The sequence below is a fragment of the Corylus avellana genome, chromosome ca8, assembly GCF_901000735.1.
Source record: "Corylus avellana chromosome ca8, CavTom2PMs-1.0".
In the NCBI taxonomy this organism is placed as follows: Eukaryota; Viridiplantae; Streptophyta; class Magnoliopsida; order Fagales; family Betulaceae; genus Corylus; species Corylus avellana.
Window position 1 is genome coordinate 25,454,088 of NC_081548.1, and position 19,313 is coordinate 25,473,400.

Below are 19,313 nucleotides of genomic sequence, written 5' to 3' on the forward strand. Positions count from 1 at the left end.
CTGGTATCCTATTCGGTCCAAATTTTCAATCCATTTTGACGGGAGAGGAGCCGGTCATCTTTAACACAGGGGCAAATTTGTTAATTTACTTTCTATTGGACAATTTTGCCCTTATGTTAACAAAGGCTGGATCCTCGGACAGGAGAGAATCCAAATTCGTGAATAGAACCTGAAATGAACAAGTACAAAGTTAAGTATGTAACGTATATTTGGAAATACGTTAAATTGCATTTCGATTATCACTTAAATAAAATAAAATAAAAAAGAGTTAAAATATTGTTTAATTTTACCTAATAAGGAAACAATGTTAGACTTAGTACTCATGAACAACTCATTGTCACATAGTAATATATTATTACTACTAAGTTACTCTGATACCATTTGTAATGGTCTAAAAAAAACACTTACCACAATTACACTATCGTTCTAAAAAGATTAGTCAATAATTAAGATACAGTTGGAGTTTGTAAAATCGCTTATAAAATGCAATATAACCTAATAAAAATCAATATGAAACTTACTTTATAATTCTCCTATTTTATGTGAATAACTTTTCTTTTAAATATGAGACTAAGAGCATTTGGCATTACGATTTTAAAATAAAGAACAAAAAATTAATAGTTTGGAATTGCTTTTAAAGAAAACGCGATTTAAAAATAAGAAAAATATGTGTTTTCAAATTACGAACAAGGGGTTGTATGTGTTTTTAAACAATTTTAAACGATAAACTGTGATTTTAAAAGCTAAACTACAGTTTTATCAAATATTTAATTATACTTCTAAAAATTACGTTCTCACATTTTAAAATTTTGTGTAAACCCAAACGAACCTAGCAGCAGGAGGTGTAGGAAAGGAAACAGATTGAGTGGAAGAAATGCACGCGCTAGAGGGGAGAGTTGGAATAGAGTAATGGGTTTGGCAAACGTTCTCACGTGACAAGGTCTTTGTCTTGGTAATTGCTTGGCTTCTGCTTTTACCGCACGCTTTTCCACCATTTCCTCCTCAAAACTCTCGCGAACTATTTTTCTCTTTTCCATTCATACAACTCCGTTCCAGTCACTGGAGCTAGCGCGTGGATTTCTCAGAAGAATTTCATACTGCTGCTCTCTTTTCCTTTTCCTTTTCCTCTTCTATAAACATCTCGACAGCGGCAAACTTAGCCGAGAAGCTTCATCGGAGTGCGCTTTCCGCTTTCAGAGTACACACACATATATATAGAATTTTTAGAAGTAATTTCTTATATATACCACATATATATATCACTACCCATCTCTTCCTTTTTCTTCTTTGTACGATCTGATTCCGAATACGGCAACATCTATATGGTCCAGAAACAGCTACATGGGAATCGTGAGCTGCCTTTTGATTGTTTTTGGTTTGATTACTTGCGAAGAAAGAAAAAAACCAAGTATTGGGTTTGATTGGCGGTAGAAAGTAGAAAAGCTCTAAGGAATAGCGGAATAGCGGAGTAGTTGGAATAATAAGGCTTTTTGTTGGGTCTTTATGTAACTGCAGGTTGCAGTTTTTGTTGAATAGTACAGAAGACCGTGCTCAAGAGATCCCTCGCTCCAAGTTGTAACGGATCACTACTCCCATATTAACCCCCCACTACTATATATTAACCTCGGATCTCAAATTCTTTGAAAACCCTTTTTCCTTCTCGTCACTCTGCGAGCACAAGACTTAATTTGCTTCCGATCGAGAAAAAGAGGGTGGAAAATAAGTGGTGGGAGAGAGTAGATGTGGCGATGGCGGGGTACAATGAAGAAAACCAAGCTGGTTCTCGCTACTTCCACCACCTCCTGGGGCCGGAGCTGCACCTGCAGAGACATCCTTCTAATATTAACCCACAACACCAACCCTCCGATTCCAAGGACTCCTCTGACAGAGATCACAAGCCCGATTCCGATGCCCAAGCCACTAGTAGCTCCGGTGCAGCCACCAACTCCAACCGCCGCCCACGTGGCCGTCCTCCCGGATCCAAGAACAAACCCAAGCCGCCCATAATCGTCACGCGGGACAGCCCCAACGCCCTCCGATCCCACGTGCTCGAGGTCTCCAACGCCGCCGACATCGTCGAGAGCGTGTCCAGCTACGCCAGGAGGAGAGGGAGAGGGGTCTGCATCCTCAGCGGAAGCGGTACGGTAGTCAATGTCACGCTGCGACAACCTGGCGCTCCTGCTGGGACGGTGGTCACGCTGCACGGCCGCTTCGAGATTCTCTCTCTTACGGGGACTGTTCTCCCGCCTCCGGCTCCGCCTGGTGCGGGGGGGTTGTCGATATTTTTGTCTGGAGGACAGGGACAGGTGGTGGGGGGAAGTGTGGTGGGCCCGTTGGTGGCATCGGGTCCGGTTGTTTTGATGGCTGCCTCGTTTGCAAATGCTGTGTTTGAAAGGCTGCCGTTGGATGAGGAGGAAGCGCCAGTGCATGTCCAATCCACGGCGTCACAGTCTTCCGGTGTGACTGGTGGCGGTGGAGGCGGCGGTGGTGGTGGACAACTTGGTGAGGGTGGAGGAGGTGGAGGTGGAAGTGGAAGTGGAAGCGGCGGTGGGGTTTCTCTTTTTGGTGTGGGAGGGAATATGGGGAACTTTCCATTTTCGGGTGATCTGTTTGGGTGGAGTGGGAGTGCTGCAAGGCCTCCATTTTAAGCTGGAAATTAATGCTAGATTTTGGTATGGGCCGGGTTTGATTGAATTGATTCTCACTGTCAATGAAATCCATTTTTCTCAGCTTAATCTAAATAATTGGTGGAGGAGATTGATGTATGATAAAATGTCTTGTGACATATACTGATCAACAAATTAGTCGTCTCATCTTTGCACTAAGAAGAGAGAACAAGAAAAGGGTTTCTTGAATCCCATCTTGTAAATTTATCAAGGCTTGGCGTCTTGTCGAAGAAATTAACCCAGTTTGGAAGTAAACCAAGGATTGCAGACTTCTCAAAAGGTCAGTGTTATAACTACAACTTCATGGCTAAAACCATTCGGGTTCTTTAATATTCCTTGCCTTTTACCCTCTTTTCTTGTTTTTTTTTTTTTTGAATTTCTCTACTTATTTCAGCTAGTTTATACATAATAGTTGTATTGCGGAAACTGCTATAATTAATGGACATATCGGGGCCTTATTTTTGTGTTAATTTCCATCTCTTGCGCAGCACTTTATAATTTATTTATCACTATATATATATATATATATATATATGCCTTTCTTTTCAATTACTGAATGTAGAAATTAAAGAAGTTGCTCGATCCAGTTTGTGAATTTCTAACACATGAAATTTACACAAATGGGAACTTAATGGTCCATCTTTTTAATAATTTATGTATGTAACCTTTTGTAATATATATATATATATACATGAACCTAGCTAGATAATAATTCATATTATTTTATATGAACATATATAATATATGTCCATTTTGCTTTAGCTGAATAGTATATATAATAGTGTCCTTTGTTTTTTTTTCTCGCTAATTAATAAAACACCCTGCTGAAAATGGTCTTTGCTTGTGTTGCATGAATCCATGTGTTCTCCATCTTTGTAGCTTTAATTCTTTTCCTGCTTACCCAATATGGAAGAGGCAGCGTGAAGAATAACAAAAGCTTGTTTCTCTAGCAGTGGAAACCCTAGTTCTGAACTTGGAGAAACCATGCCAGGCTTTCTTTTTCTCTTCTGCCAAACTTATAATTACACAGTTGTCTGACCAAACGTTATAGCAGTAGAAACTAGAAAAAGAACGTTCTCTTGTCAGTTATAAAAACTTATAACCGTTTACAGTGTTGGAGAGAGAAAAATATTTTATGTAGTTAAGTGATTCCTAGCTACGACATCTGATGAAGACTAGCTTGTCTTCACTTTTCTATTTTGAAAGAGTGGAAACCTGACCTTGTTGTCCCACGACCCAAAAAAGATAAAGAACAGAATAAATAAATAAATAAATAATATTCTTAAGCTCGATCCAAACAACTTTTGCTCGACTATTATTGAGAGAACCCAAAAGAAGGGGTGAAAATTTTGAGGAACTTCGTGACTTTGAAACTTGACAAAGGGGAAAAGATGTTCTTGAAACTTTCACTAATTTTTTTTCTTCTCTTTTTGATTGGTTCTTGAAATGGTAGATAATTTTATTTCGTAATTAACTTGTCATGTTTTGAAAAACGTGTGTATATCATGCAATTAACACCGAAACCCAAGAGGCATTAAGTGTTCTTCTCTTAAGGATTGCTTAATAATTAGGTAGCACACTTATCATTTAAAATGAATCATTTTAGCTCTTGAAATACCAAGAACTAGAATCAATGCAGCAATATATCTATTGGCCTTATGCAGTTAGAGCAGTAGAAAACGTGTATCTGTGATATAGAATTAAATCTTTCCTTGCATCTTATAGAAAGTCAAAAGATGGATTGGGGAAAAATTAATATAGTACAGTCGATGGATGAGATATAATGTTTTGCATCGAGTGCCTCATGATCAGCAGTAGTTAATTAGTTAATTAACATGCATGCTGAGCATTTAACATGAAAGTTGTTTGATTAATTTTATGATTGATGTGTAAACAATATTGAGATGTATTACTTCTAGCTCCTCATGAAAGTTTCATGCAAGATACTTAAGGCTGCATGTGCCACATTGTTGCATGCAGAAGAAAAAGAATTCATGATATTAACTGGATTTACAGGAGGTAAGATCAGAAACATTGATGCTGATTTGTCCAATATTGTGAAAGAGAGTAGTATTTTCCTTTGCAATTCCACGAAAAACTCTTCAGTCTCATTTGTTTGTTTCACAATCATGGTTGGATAATGTGAAATTTCTTCAGTGGCATTTCATATTGACTTATGAAGTATTAAAATATTAATTAAATCAATCAGTTTCTTATCAATTAGAGCAAGATCTAAGAGTAACTAACATATGCATGATTTTGAGGTCATGCGAGATGTGACTGGACCTTTCCTAGCTAATGGTGCAACTAGATGAAAGGGGATAGATAATCAATAGTAGCCTTATGTATAAACCCTTGAAAATCTAGCATCGTATTATTTATTTTCCTAATATTCTAAATTTGGCCAAAACATAAGGAAGCTCTTTGATAGTTGGATGTATTGAGCCATATGTTTATGGAATATTCTTTTCACAAATAAATAAGTGATTAATCTCTGATGAAGTGGATAAAGAAACTGAAAAAAGGCAAAACCCATGAAAATATTATATATGAAAATGCTAACCCATCTCATCTATTAAAAAATTGTGCAAATTGTTTTGTGGCTTTTTTTTTTTTTTTTTGTGCTTTTTTTTCTACCTTGGTGTAGTACATGTTGTTTCTAAATTATATATATATATATATATATATATATATATTCCTGATTCCGAAAGAGCTTACAAAATGAAGACACTTTTACCTAAATTATATGAAGAAAATCTTATATTTTAATCTTTTATATATCAATTCTTCTTCCTTTTTCATATCTATAATCAATTGGGGAGAATTAGAATATATATATATATATATATATATATATATATAGGAGAAAATTATAAAAGATGATGGTGCGTACGACATCATGGAATCATGAAGATCCTTAATTGTTAGGTTTTTCGGGCACTGAGAGATCCATTTTGTACTGTGCCGAGTCTCAACTGTCTACTCGAGAGACAGAGAGAGAGAGAGAGAGAGAGAGAGTCCACTGGACAATCACCACTAATGTCCATCACCATGCATGTTGCAAAAGTATAAAGCTTGCTAAAAGGAAAACAAAAATGCTGTGAAGATATCATGACCTGAGCTGAGCTCCATGTTTATGATTATTTCTTCTGAACTTCCACTTTCTTGTTCATACTTCTCCTCTTTAATTAATTGGGAGTTTCTAGTTAACGTTCGTCTCTTTTTTTATTTTAATTTTTTGTTTCATATATATATACACAGAAGGGGAGAAGGTAAGGAGTAGTAAGAAAGTGAAGACCGCGTGCAAGTTTCATAAGAATTTAAACAAACGGGATTCACCTCATGAAAACTCAAACCCTAGTTTCTGATATATATATATATATTACCACGAATAACCATGTGCTGCTTATTAAGAAAACCATATGTTCTAAGGGATTAGGATAATATCCTTTCCAATATTTCAAATAAAATGGAGATGATCAATTTCATAATTTAGATTAGATTTTATAAATTTAATGGTGAATATGTTACTACGTTATTTAAAATTTTTAAACGACGTGACACCATATACACAGTTAAATGTAATAAAATAAAAGCTAAACCTTGAAATAAATCACTTCCATTTCAAATGAAATGAAGAGAACGTTTTCCATGTTGTGAGACATTGCCTGCCACGAGACAATCAGAAAAAATGACCGCATGAATTTTCTTTAAGTAATAATATATACCAAACTTTTATCTTACATCATTAACCTCGCATTGCGAAAAAGCTTTTTGATATTTTTTGTTTAAATAAAGGCTAATTAAAAAAATTGGATAAAAGTATGGTTTATAGCCTTTCTCATTTTCTTTATAACTAGCAGTATACTCATGAAAAATGCACGAATTTATTAAGAAAAAAGAAAAGTTGAAAAATAGAAGTTGCACTTGTCCAATTATGTGACAGGGCCACAGGCCCAATTCTCATAGGTTATGGAGCCCAAGGCCTAAGCCTTGGTTAATGCCTACACACGCTAATTAGTAGCAAGCCCTAAACCCTAGCTTAAGCCCAAGGCCCGTCATTTTTATTTTTGGTCTGAAATACACGATTGGACCCTATTCATGGTGCGAATTAACTGAAAAAAAAAAAGAAAAAAAAAAGTTCAAATTAATACATTGACTACTATTCATATTTAATAAGAACATTTAGGCCAAAAAAATAAAAAAATAAGAACCTTATTATATAATTCCAGTGCTGATTGCATCTTTCTAACGTACCATTCAATTTTGTTTCACTTGCACATGTATATTCTAAGGTAAAAATAAGATAATTACACATCATCAAAACAAGATAAAAATAGAATAAAGATTTATAGCCTTAGTACTCTTTATAAAATAAACATTAGAAAAGGAGCACAAGTCAATTACCAGGGTTCTTGTGAGTTGTGACGACGACAAAATTGTTAGGGGTATTCTTTTACTAGAAAACCGCAAGACGTGAAATCCACGCACAAAGTACAAACCCAACCTACCGGCATCAAAAGTACAAAACTTGGGTAGAAGTGTTAAACTCACATTTGAAAATCTGCTTATATGAAAGGGTGTCAAAAGAGCTTATATATATATATATATATATATATATATATAGTTAAGTTCACGGCAGTCTACTCTATTGATACTGACCTGATGATAGTCATTTCTCTTTTGGTGGATCCACTCATCTATCAATATTTTAATCTAGTCTATAGGTTGCCCCTTTTGTGACTCGAACTCCTTGACATAGTAGCTAGTTCTGATACTAAATGTTACAAAAGAACTCACCATTGAAAATCGGCTTACAAGAAAATGGTGCCCAAAAACTTATATTTATATACACATGATTAAGATTAAACTTAATTCATTAAAAAAAATTGGATCGTACCAGAGAACTGTGCAAACAACCATTGATGGTTTTGCTTGTGTTGTAAAAACAGTAAATGATAGCAATTAATTTCCAATAATAATAATTTTTTTTTGAAAAAAGTTGAGTCGGGTTCAGCAGAAACGTTTGTGCATGCATTCAACGAACGGAGCTTCACCTTCAATTTCAACAGACACCACAACCACAATGAAATGAAAGAAAAGGAAAGAACCTATCCATCTAGTCTATGGCCCATGGGCCACAGAAGGGACATCCGCTGAAAGTGCAGACGTTTTGATGAACTCCAAGCAATCTGAAATCGCTTCGGAATAAAATGAATTTGAGTTGCAAGCAGATGTGCTTCGTCGTCGTCCCTCTAACACCAATATTTCCCGATGAGAACTATTTTCGTTAATATTAATATTGCCGCTCGCGATGCTTCTCTTGGTTCTACATTTTTTCGTCAGCAATTTCAAAGCTTGCTCATATGGAAACTTCCACTTACAGAAGAACCTGATGAAGTAAAAGAACCTCACCCGCAGAACTGAAAACCGCCTTTTGTGCAGCCGGAAACCTCTTGACGGACGCCGTCTCCGACCACTTATCCAGTCGTAGCTCATATCATGACCCATTTGGTCACGACTTCAATGGTGTAGCTGTAGGACCAAGTTTCCATAAAAGCGGAGATCAGTCATACGAGGAACGAGTATATATATATATATGAGGTGAGGAAGCAATTCATTTCCTTAGACTCGTGGCGCGCACTAAAATTTTCTTATATATATTGACTCGCCCTTAACCCCCGTCTTTTTCTCTCGGTCGCCACGTGAATATATGGAAAAAGAAGAAGAAGGAACTAAATGGTGCTAGTACATAGGCAAAATCGAACGAACAAGTCCAAACTCCTATTGGCCTCTTTGGAATTGGGACCTTTGGCTCCTTAAGGTAACTGATATTAATATTTATACCCTTCTATACGGGACGAAACTAGCATTTGGAGTTTAATTAGGAGAGGCAAAATTAAAAAAATTTAAGGATAAAATTTTAATTATAAAAAAAATTTAAAGACTTCTTAAAATTTTTGAGAAAAACATGAACTGCCCCTGCTTCTCAACATCAACAATATTCTAATCACGACATCTTTTTTATAAGTAAATAAGAGCTGTGTAGGAGGATTCTATAATATAATTGGCTGAATTACACGCAATTTGAGCAATTTTATGAAAAAAAGACAGATGTGAGCACGCAACTCTTTTTTGTGTGAGTTGTTCGGAAGGATTAAGATAATTGTAAAAAAATTTTGGATCAGTAAGTCTCATATAGACTCTCTTACACTTGTTAATAATTTTGTTAGTAAATTATTAAAAATTCAATCGTCACAGGCCTAGAGAAGATGGTTCAAAGTCAATGAAGGTTGGTTCATTGGTTGCACAGGGCTCAGTCAAGGTCCTCAATTAGGAACTAGCTTGCTTCTCTTTGATCAAATTCTCCCTTGACCACGTCATCGCGTGTACGAGGGGTTCCAGTTTTCATCATCCTAATCAGATCAAAAGTTGATCATGAAAACTTCGTGTATGCCAATAATGGGGGTCAATAAAGTTAAGTGGGTGACAGGGAATCACAAGCCTAAAATGTTGTTATCAAAGAAATAATTCAGAGAGGTTGTTAGTGGTTTGAATGTTCTCCTTAAAAAGGTATAAAGAGCAATTCCAGCCCATAGATCAAGAGTGGAAGGATAGTGATAAGCTACTGTCTGCATCTCCCAAGTGGCTGCCCACAAAACCCTCCTATTTAGTGGTTTTCTATTCTAAATTCTAATTGCAATATCTTCTTATTTTTTCTTTGTGGTAGAAAAAATTGCAGTGGCATAACTAGGTGGGTTATATCCACCCCAACACTCACTGACACTAGTGGTAGGAAATGAGAGTCCTCTGCCTCTGCCTAATTTCATCATCATGGAGGTCATCACGTGTAAGGCACCATCACAATCCCCCCAACGTTCTGAGCTTCTCCCCCCGGCCTCCTGTCCTGATTAACAAATGCAGAGGCAGAAGATTCTCATATATCATATGCAATTAGCATCTCAAAACCAGCCTATTACAAATCAGATCTATAAAATTTTTAATTGACCTGACAACATATACATCATTAAATTTATAAAATTTTAATCTCGAGCGTGAAATGGATCCCGCCCATGTTAAGTGCCCAGATAGAGAAACTTGTAAAGTCCAACCCAACAGCTACCAACGGGCCAACAGCTATTGCATTTCATTTGCGCTGATCTTTTAAATATCCTAACATTGTCATTGCCAAAAGAAATTTGGAAAACTACAGCTGGAAAGAATAAAATAAACCAACTAAACATACTTCGATTTCATCAATTCATTTGTCCTCTAAACTAATCTGAGAAATTTACATGGAAAACAATTAGCCAAAGCTTGCATTAAATAGTAATTTGGTATTTTGGACGAATGACTGATCTAATAAAGACAAAATTAGTTCTAAGCTAAACCTTCCTGCCTCAATGCCCTAAATTGCATTCCTTCCAAGAAAATGGATTAGCTGGCCATAAGGTTCAGATTCAAATTGATCATTGCTCAAAAGGGACACGTACAAAGAGCCGGCCATGCAGGCTAACAACGGCAGATGTCTGAAGTGGATCGATTCTCGCAGGTAAGCTAACGACCTGAAAACCACACCAATAAAATAATTTAAAGGATCAGTTATAAATTCTTGCAGATTTTAAAAGATTAATACTGAAGGTAATAAATAATTAGCTCCTAAAAGTATAACGCGATCAAATACTCATGACACAACAAATTCTACTAAGATCCAACTATATTGCTGGGCAATGCCCATCCTTGCCATATATAGTGAGTTCTTTTCACATGTATTTACTTATTTCAAAAACTAGATATAAATATAGGATAAAAATGAAGAAACAAATCAGAGTTAGAGAGAGACACAAGATGAGAATTTGAACAGCATGAGATCAGCTCAGCTCAAAAGAAAGCTGTGTCTAACAGAAAGAAAAGAGAGGGAAACTAGAGAAAGGCATGGAGGTTGTGCTTTGGAGATGGTTGGAGACCCTGGTGGTTGTGATTGTAGTGGTTTAGAAGTTCCTCTTCAGATACTTATCAAAAAAAAAAAAAAAAGAAGTTCCTCTTCAGATTGTTGGATCTTCTCTCTCCACCAAGTTTTGAGAACCAAAAATAATAAAATACCAAAGAGAATCACACACGAATAGAAAAAAGGCTTAAAATTAAAAAGGAAGAGCACACAAGAATGAAGAGAAGCACAGGTAGAAGGGAGATCTGGAGAAGCCAAAAAGGGAGTCGCTTCAATCAATGTCAAAGACATACCTTTTTAAAGGGTGTGATACCCCAAGGATTATCAAGCTGCTCTGGTTGACCAGTTATAACCAAACGTCCAGCTGGATCTGATTGAACTCGCACCTGGGTGCACCAAAAAACAAGGCTGGCCATAAGCACCAAGGACTGAGTAGTTAATGTGATCCCACAATACAATGAAGGAAAATAGAACTCTGAATTATAAAGAAACACAAATAAGGGAATACAGGTCTGAATTCTGTTTGTAATCCACAAAACATTCCTACTAACAATCAGAATTTCTTCAAATATGTTCTTGAATTCACTCAAGACACGAGCAAAAACAGAATGGAAAAGTATATGGTTCATGGGTTCTCTTCATTGGAACTTTGTTTCTATTGATTTTTGTTTCAAATTGGTTAGGTACTGTTTCACCTCGGAGAACATACACTAACCCCATGGGGAATTAGTCGCACCTACAAGGTATATAACTTCACAAAATCCTCATCACTTAGTTTTCACCTTTATGGATATCTGTGTGTGTGTGTCAACAGCTCCAAATTGGATCAATTTCTCCTCAACAAGTGTGGAATGTCTCAAAATAATACCGGGAGCAGGAGATTCAATTAACTGAGATTCGAAGGGTTAAATTTCCCCTCCACCATCAATAGGTTTAACTAGGTCATTTATAACACGACCTAAATAAGCCTCACTTTCTGGTATTTGTGCAATTCTTTCTGTTGCTTTCTTTTACAGGTGTTCCTGTGTGTGCATGCAAAATAAAATAGATTTGAAGTTGGAAAAATGAACGAGTGTCACTAGTGTGAGGTCATCCAAAATTCAAAACATCACCAAAATCTGCAGCTGCTTTCTACATGAATATCATTGGTCACAACAGGCTGTTTGCCATTAAAATTAGGTCCATAATGAACGAATCAACAAGTAGAAGGGTAAGAAAAATAGTGCATCACAAAGAGTGCTTACCTCCTCACGCAGTAGCCCAGGGACTAGTGCATATACCTCGAAGCAATCTTTCTGAGCACAAAAACATTCCAAGTAGTCAGGATCCCAACAAAAGCTACTTGTCACATCCAGCAGTATTGTTCTTGGGAAGAAAAAACATAATAGAAAAGATAAAACAAAACACACTTACAGTTTCCCGCACATTAATCTTCACCCAATCAGCTGGGGGTCCAACATCAGCAACTGTTGTGACCAGTCTACCAGATGAAAACAATTTAGCCTCGATTCCATCAGAAAATAGAAAAGAAGATTCCTATGAAACTTAATTGTGCATGCTTCACTTTATATACATATATGAGAAGGGCTCCAAACTGATTATTAAGGACTTGGGGCCAACACACAAAATTTGTGTTTCCTTGCATACTTTTGGGCATATTAAATTACAAGTTATCTCAAAAGCTTAAGCTGATAGAAAGAGATAAATTTAATCACTTGATTATTAATTTAACATTCTCCCTCATGTGTGAGCTCAAACTCTCTTTTAATAGGTGAAACCCAACACATAGAATATTTAATTTAATTTAAATAGGGTTGAATTGGCGGAATCAAGGTTTGATCCCAGGACTTTTGGCTCTGATACTATGTTAAATAACTAATTATCTCAAAAGCTTAAGCTGATAGGAAGAAGTAAATTTAATCATTTAATCATTACTTTAAAAGGACGAGATAAATTCAAACTTTCGTACTCTATATTGACGCTCATTTTTTTACAAGTACAAAAAAAAGGGGACAGAAGAGTGTAAAAAAAAAAAACAAAACACTCTAAAAGACACAAGAGTATTCTAATTAATTTTTTTAAAAAAAAACTTAAATGATCCAGTAAAAAACTGTCAACATCCTCAAATAAACTGCCCCACCTACAAACAGTCTTAGACATAAAAGGAGAAACCAACAATTATAAAGAGAACAAAAAAAATTACAGAGACTTAACTGCTTATCTGCTTCAATAATTGCAAGTTTCTCACCATGCTCCAGACTGGTCGGTGACTTGTGTTTGAGCAAACCTGACTCAGAAGATCAATAGAAATTGAGAATACATTTTGGCATAAAATAAAGATTGGCAAGAAATATCTTTATTAGTGGAGAGCATACCAATACTTTTGAGATTCTTTTCACGCTTTTGTGTAGAATTTAAGTTCTTGTCCTGTCCAGAAAAATTAAAAAATAAAGAGCCATTATTGTACTGAATTGGAGGACACAGAAATTTGGTACGTGCAAAAAAATAGGGAGTTTAACAATAATAATGATAATTAGGTTTGAAGGTTTTAACAGACCTTAATAATAGGCTCAGCAACCTCACCATATCCAAGAAGTCGCTGGGAGTGCCAACCCTGCATTGCACGAGCTGCAGCATCCCGCCGTGCCCTACCTGATCCTGGAGCTTGGTAGCCACTTCCCTGCAAAGAAACTCATAGAGTTTAATTCATGGAGAGAGAGGAATGGCTTAAATCTAATTTATGCAACAGTAGACCAAACAACACATCTACATACATAGACGGATATGGGACAAAGAACTATGAATATAAGCAATTAACTATTCAAATAGGTCCGATCTTCACTATATAAGTTAGCTGAGGAATGACTTCAAAATCCAATTCAGATTAAGGATGACTATGATTCTTGGTAATTTTCTGGGGAAAGTTTGTCTTTTTTTTAAATCACGCATTCTCTATTGTGAGTAAGCAATTATCATTTAAGCTTATGATTTCCTAATAAGTAAGAAAAGACTGGTGCTACATGCCCTCAAGCCATACACTGGCACAGGCTGCAGGTTCTTTGGGGTGTCATTTTCCTCTTGGACACAACAATATGATTTCATGGAGACTTGCTTCATACAGTAGATTCTCACTTCAAATGAAAAGCCATCCGTTGCCCCCCACCAGAATTTAATGACATTTTTAGCAAACCCTACATTTGCATATATAGCCTCTTCTAAGTCCTATCACACAATTTTAAGCATAACACTGTTAATCATAGTCATTATCCTACATCACATACCATCAATCTGAACATAAATATTCCTCTATCTGAGACCAAAAGAAAAATCAGATTCAATCAAAACTAAAATATAAACTAAATTCTACCTCCTTTTCAACTCTTGTAGACACAGGGACGGATCCAGGGAGTTGAAGCTCACCAGTTTCCCTCTTATGCTTCTCATATTCCAAAAGTGCCTGCACAAACTGAAAATAATCAGGGAAGAGAAAGACAAAAATAAAATCAAACAGACTATTCTTGAAAGGTAGTGATTTGATACGATGACTGAGACACAGCAGAATATAAAGCTGAGAAATAGAGTGACAATGGCTTTAATTTCATTGATGTCAAAATGCCCGGTTACAACACTTTAATCCATGTTCCAGTAACCCCCCAACCCCCGAAAAATAATAAACCCGAAAAAAGGCACATGCCGTTAAATAGCCACTTTATTCAAACACCTACAAAAAATGAAACGAACATCATAAATGAGACGTTCCAATTTAAATGGTGCCTACACTTAAAACTTCCTAATTTAAAAGCCCCCATGCGTGGAAAAAACAAAAATAACCAATACCACAGTCATTACTAGTTAAGGCCTATCCACCAACTTTTGGATTGCCAAAAGAAAGAAGATGCATGATTGATTATTTCAACTTCAATCCATACAATTAAGCACCCCATAAGTACACACATTACCTTCTCATAGAAAATGCGAAATGTCCAAGAGACAGTTGTACAGGTCCTGTAGAGAGAGAGAGAGAGAAAGAGAGAGAGAGAGAGGTAAGTAAGTTCATTGAACAAATTATGACAAAATATTATCTTCTGTGAAGCAAGCCCAAAAATTTAAACAATTGCTACAGCAGAACAGCTAAACTTCCATATGTCAAAGCCATGCATGTTATAAATGATTAAAAAAAACAATCGTCCAACCAATTTCTTACTTGGGGGGATGGAAAGACTCTCCTACTTGCCGCCATAACTTGGATGAAGTCACCTGCAGATACCCATAAAGTAAAAGTAGATTTGTCATGTTTTTATAGTATTACAACATTTAATCACAAAACCCTCAGTCAGCACATGAGTCGATCCAGCAAAGGTTGAATTTTGTACATCCAATCTATGATATTTCAACTCAATCAAGTCTTTGCCTAAGTTTTGAACATTCTTAGAGACCAGGACTCAGTTAAAATGGGAGAAAGAAAAGTAATCGGGGTGCATCAATTGCAAGTGATATGAACATGTTAGATCCAAATTACCACCATCCACTTTTTCTTCTTCATTAAAAACTTCCTCCAACATTCCTGCCACCAAGCACTCAAGCGTCATAACAGTTTGCAAGCCTGCGTCAGAATGCAGTGGTGGTAGGCTATGTGGGCACTGAAGCCATAGTAATCCTTATCACATTCCCTGGCCTCCCACTCTGTGCGAGCCTATCATCTGCTGTCAAAAACCCCTAAATACTCTCTCACTAATTCCATGTTGCTCTTCTTGCTCATGCACATTTTAGGAACGTAACAACAATCCTAAAAAGGTTCGTCAACCCTGCACCCGCCAATCCCGAATACCAACTCCAACGAAAACTGATAATGAAGAGCCAGAGCAACATGCTTTGATAATTGATTGCGGCAGCTTTGTTCTTATACAGGCTTTTATTTTTATTTTTTGTAAGTAATCAAAAAATCATAAAAAGTGGAACGAACAACTCAGGTATATAGGTAGTATACAGGATAAATGCTTACTAAAAAAAATCATTAAAACTAATCACAAAGGGAGCTAGAATCGCAGCTGTCCAAGTATAAAAAGAACAAAAAAAGGCACTTGACCTCCTTCAACGTCCTCTCTCGGTTCTCAAAATTTTTGATCGTTTCTTTCCCTCCCAAAGGCACTACAAAAGGGGCAAGAGGGTACCATCTTCCACACGACTAACACTTTGAGAGTGTTCACCCGTCCACCAGCAAGCAAACAAATCAACCACCACACTAGGCATAATGCAAGACAACACAAATCAACTGAAAAAAGCATTTCATAAGGCATAGGCAAGCTCACAATGAAGAAGAAGATGATCTACAGACTCTCCATTCCACTTGCACATGCAACATCTATCGACCTCAATGACATGCCATTTCATAAGATTGAACGCGGTAAGAATCTTTCTTAAGGCCGCCGACTAAAGCGAAAAAAGCCACTCTCAAAAAAACCTTGGTCCGCGCTTTTCCGAAGATAAGGAAAGCCATCTTTACATGCAAGGACCCTGTAAAAGAGCTAACATCGAACATCTATTTGTGTGAAGGGGCCCACCAAAACTTATCTTCCCCTTCCCGACTCACTCTATGGGAATACAACAAAGTGAAGAATGAAGCCAAGACATCCACCTCCCAATCATGAGTTGCTAAAGCTTACATTCCATTGAAGGGAACCGCTATAAAGATCCAAATGAGCTACAACAAAAGCATCCTTCACACAAGCAATGGTATATAAATCCCGGAACGCTTCCTTAAGGGTCATCTCTCTACACCACACAATATCATTTTAGAATCTAATCTTGGGAACCATCTCCCAGCTCAAATCTGGTACGGCTATAAAACGTCCTCCACCCCTCCTAATATTCTTCCATACCCCATACAGCCCAGGAAGATCAATAGAACATCACCCACTCCCAAGCACTACCAAATTTGGAAGCCACAACAACTCTCCACCATGCCTCTCTTATGCACATGTCGTCACAACCATTTCACTAAAAGAGCACAATTGAACATTTCCCTAATATTCTCAACAAAAACAGTAAGCACTCCCAATTGACATGATCATAGGTTTTCTCAATATCCAACTTGCAAAGCACCCCTAGTTTACCAGATTTGATTTGACCATCCAGAAGCAATTAGTCTATCAAATAAGCTAAACAAATATCAATTATATAACCAATTCAATATATGCCTATCACACCACACTTCAGTTTAAGTTGCAACAACAACTGCTCATCCATTTCATATATAATATTACTCCACGTTCTAGTCAACGTGCAATTTTTAAGTTTGTGTATTACAAAATATAGGGCCTCATGCATTAAAACCATTTCATTTTCTTAAGTGGTTTATAATTATAACCAGAAAATTGAAGTTAAAAAATAATAATCGTGCAAGTTACTTGCTGATACCTAATAAAGCAGGAAATAACAAATAATAGCTGTAACAGAGCCTGAAATATAAATAATTACTAACATAGGATGCTAAAAGCATACCAGATCATAGCCACCCAATCTAATAACAGCTCTCCATAACCTACACCCCAAGAAGGCACGCATAAGTTAGCCCCTACATAAAACCAGACAAGGAAATCCCCAGATTCAAAACAATCAGTATCATCATCATCATCATCATCAGAAACTTACTTAAGGCAGTTTAGTGGCTCTCCATAAAACTTAGGGGGCTTAAATTCCAGAGCCTTCTCCCTGTAGAAACGCTCCAGCTCCTTCATGAATGCAGCTTGCTCCTGTGGCGTCCCCCATTCATCGGCCTCGGACATCTGCACATTAAGCATGAAAACTTTGAGTAACATGACATTTTTACTTGTACCCCCATTCGTTAAGTTACAGAAAAAACAAATTTCCGCCGGGTTTTCACTTGAAGTACCTCAACATCACTCAACCATACATTCTTATTTTGAGCTACCGGGGACGAATACCCCACAGCGTCAAGAGTTGTGGTAGCTTCAAGATGAATTTCAATGCGGCCATCGGTGCCATTGCTTTTACTTTCTAGCGATTTTTCATTAACCTTAACATCGGCACCATCGATTTTTCCATCATCAATGGTAGCCTTATCATCATGAGCATCAATCATAACCTGATCTTCAACCGCCGATACGAGAGTCTTATCCTCCTCATTGGTCGCCGATTTCCCATTTTCACTACTAGGGTTTTGAATTTGATCGTCCTCCTTTGAGATAGTAGTAGGATCTTCTTGGTGTAGAACACTCGCATCAACAAGGTCGATATCGGAACCTTTGGGCGAATCCTGTCCCAACTTTTCTTTATCTACCTCCATCTCGCTTATATTGGTTCTACAGTCTGAATGTTATATTATATACTGCATTATATATTTTACTATATATTATAATGCATTGTTGTACTGTTCTTAGCACATGATAAAATAAACGCAAAAATCAAGAAAACGATACTCAGTGCCGTTGATCCACCAAAAATTAAAAATAAAATAAAAAAAGCTTAAATGTTTGACAATTTCGCCTCCTCTTTTTTTTTTTTCTTTTTTTTTTTTTTTTTGGAGAAATCGAAACCCTAACTCCCCGTTTGGTCTCTGAGAGAACGAGGGAAACATAAAGAGAAGTGTCTAAGAGTTTTTTTTTTTTTTTTTTTAACTTCGCTTCCCTCGTATTTTTCTCGATAACCAAACAGAGCCGAAAGCTTCTCTGCGAATGTGTTAAAAAAATAAAAAGGCGAGAAGATAAAGCACCAAAGACTCTTTGTTGAAGTTCACGAGAAAATACCACGAAAACGGGTCTTAGAGAAACTGCGATGTGTGTGAAGCTTACCTGCGGCTGCGAGGGAGTGAATAGTGAAAGGCCTGCCGAGAAAGAAGACCACAACCGCGTCGTCTTGGAGCTTTCGGTTAGAGAATGCAGGGGAAGAGTGCGTTAGGAAATAAATGTAGAGAGCGGAAGGGAGCGATTTCTTATCCAGAATACATAGAAAGTGTCGTTCATGGCATGTAGAGGTGGATTTTGTTAAAGAGAGGAGCACTTGAAGGCCGGAGTGGGTAGAGATAGAGAGAGGGGCACTGACTCCTGTGGATAAAAGACGAATCCAGCCAGAGGAAACCCACGGCGGTCAGAGCGTCCTCTGCTCGTTTTGGAGCTCAAAAAACGCACCTTTGACTCAACACGGGGTTAACACCTGGACCCGTTTAATTAGAGCGTAATTCCCAAATTAATTCGTTTTACAGCCTGCATTACCATTTTTGGCTTTTGGCTGTGTTTCGACCGTGTTTGTTTGGCAAGATACTTCTCTAATTTTTTTTTCTTTTTTAATAAAATCAATATTTATTTATTTTATTACCAAACAACTTCATTTACTTTTATCTTGCAAAAAATTCAAATCGTGTTTCACTTTTATATCATATTAATAATTTTTTATTACTATTAAACACAAATTTACAATAAAACTCTTTACCAAATGGGCACAAATGTCTCTTAGGCGATGTACATTCTCATGTAGGGATAAGGTGAATGCTGCGTTTAGTTTTGAGAGATTTGGAGGGAAATTAAAAAAAAAAAAAAAATGCTATGGGTACTAACTCATTTATTAACAAAGGTTTACTAAAATAATGTGTAGCTCAATCATTAGAAGAAAATAAAATAATTAATTAAGATAAATGTAACGAATAACAATGAATTATCTACACATCAGTTTTAGTAAGCTTT

The 19,313-nt window shown here is 36.7% G+C and overlaps 2 protein-coding genes across 2 annotated transcripts; one reads left to right on the forward strand and one right to left on the reverse strand.

Annotated features, from left to right (window-relative positions):
• Positions 1-997: 997 nt before the first annotated feature.
• On the forward strand, positions 998-3,136 carry LOC132190700 (AT-hook motif nuclear-localized protein 27). The gene has a single exon (XM_059605745.1). The coding sequence runs from the start codon at positions 1,749-1,751 to the stop codon at positions 2,646-2,648; it is 900 nt and encodes a 299-aa protein (XP_059461728.1). The 5' UTR covers positions 998-1,748; the 3' UTR covers positions 2,649-3,136.
• Positions 3,137-9,874: 6,738 nt separating this feature from the next.
• LOC132189318 (AT-rich interactive domain-containing protein 6) lies at positions 9,875-18,761 on the reverse strand. The gene is made up of 14 exons (XM_059603999.1): positions 18,426-18,761; positions 17,507-17,943; positions 17,266-17,399; positions 17,116-17,155; positions 14,819-14,871; positions 14,574-14,619; positions 13,982-14,071; positions 13,172-13,294; positions 12,990-13,041; positions 12,829-12,901; positions 12,028-12,094; positions 11,859-11,909; positions 10,908-11,000; positions 9,875-10,231 (listed from the first exon to the last, which is right to left on the reverse strand). The coding sequence occupies exons 2-14, from the start codon at positions 17,918-17,920 to the stop codon at positions 10,136-10,138; spliced, it is 1,332 nt and encodes a 443-aa protein (XP_059459982.1). The 5' UTR covers positions 17,921-17,943; positions 18,426-18,761; the 3' UTR covers positions 9,875-10,135.
• Between the last annotated feature and the right edge of the window lie 552 nt (positions 18,762-19,313).

Excerpts from the sequence above, each read along its gene's own strand:
- LOC132190700 (XM_059605745.1), top strand. The coding sequence starts at position 1,749 with ATGGCGGGGTACAATGAAGAAAACCAAGCTGGTTCTCGCTACTTCCAC.
- LOC132189318 (XM_059603999.1), bottom strand. The coding sequence starts at position 17,920 with ATGGAGGTAGATAAAGAAAAGTTGGGACAGGATTCGCCCAAAGGTTCC. Across the intron at positions 12,902-12,989 it reads AAAGAATCTCAAAAGTATTG|GTTTGCTCAAACACAAGTCA; the intron begins GTATGCTCTCCA and ends CTTCTGAGTCAG. Across the intron at positions 11,910-12,027 it reads AGATTAATGTGCGGGAAACT|AAAGATTGCTTCGAGGTATA; the intron begins GTAAGTGTGTTT and ends TTTTGTGCTCAG.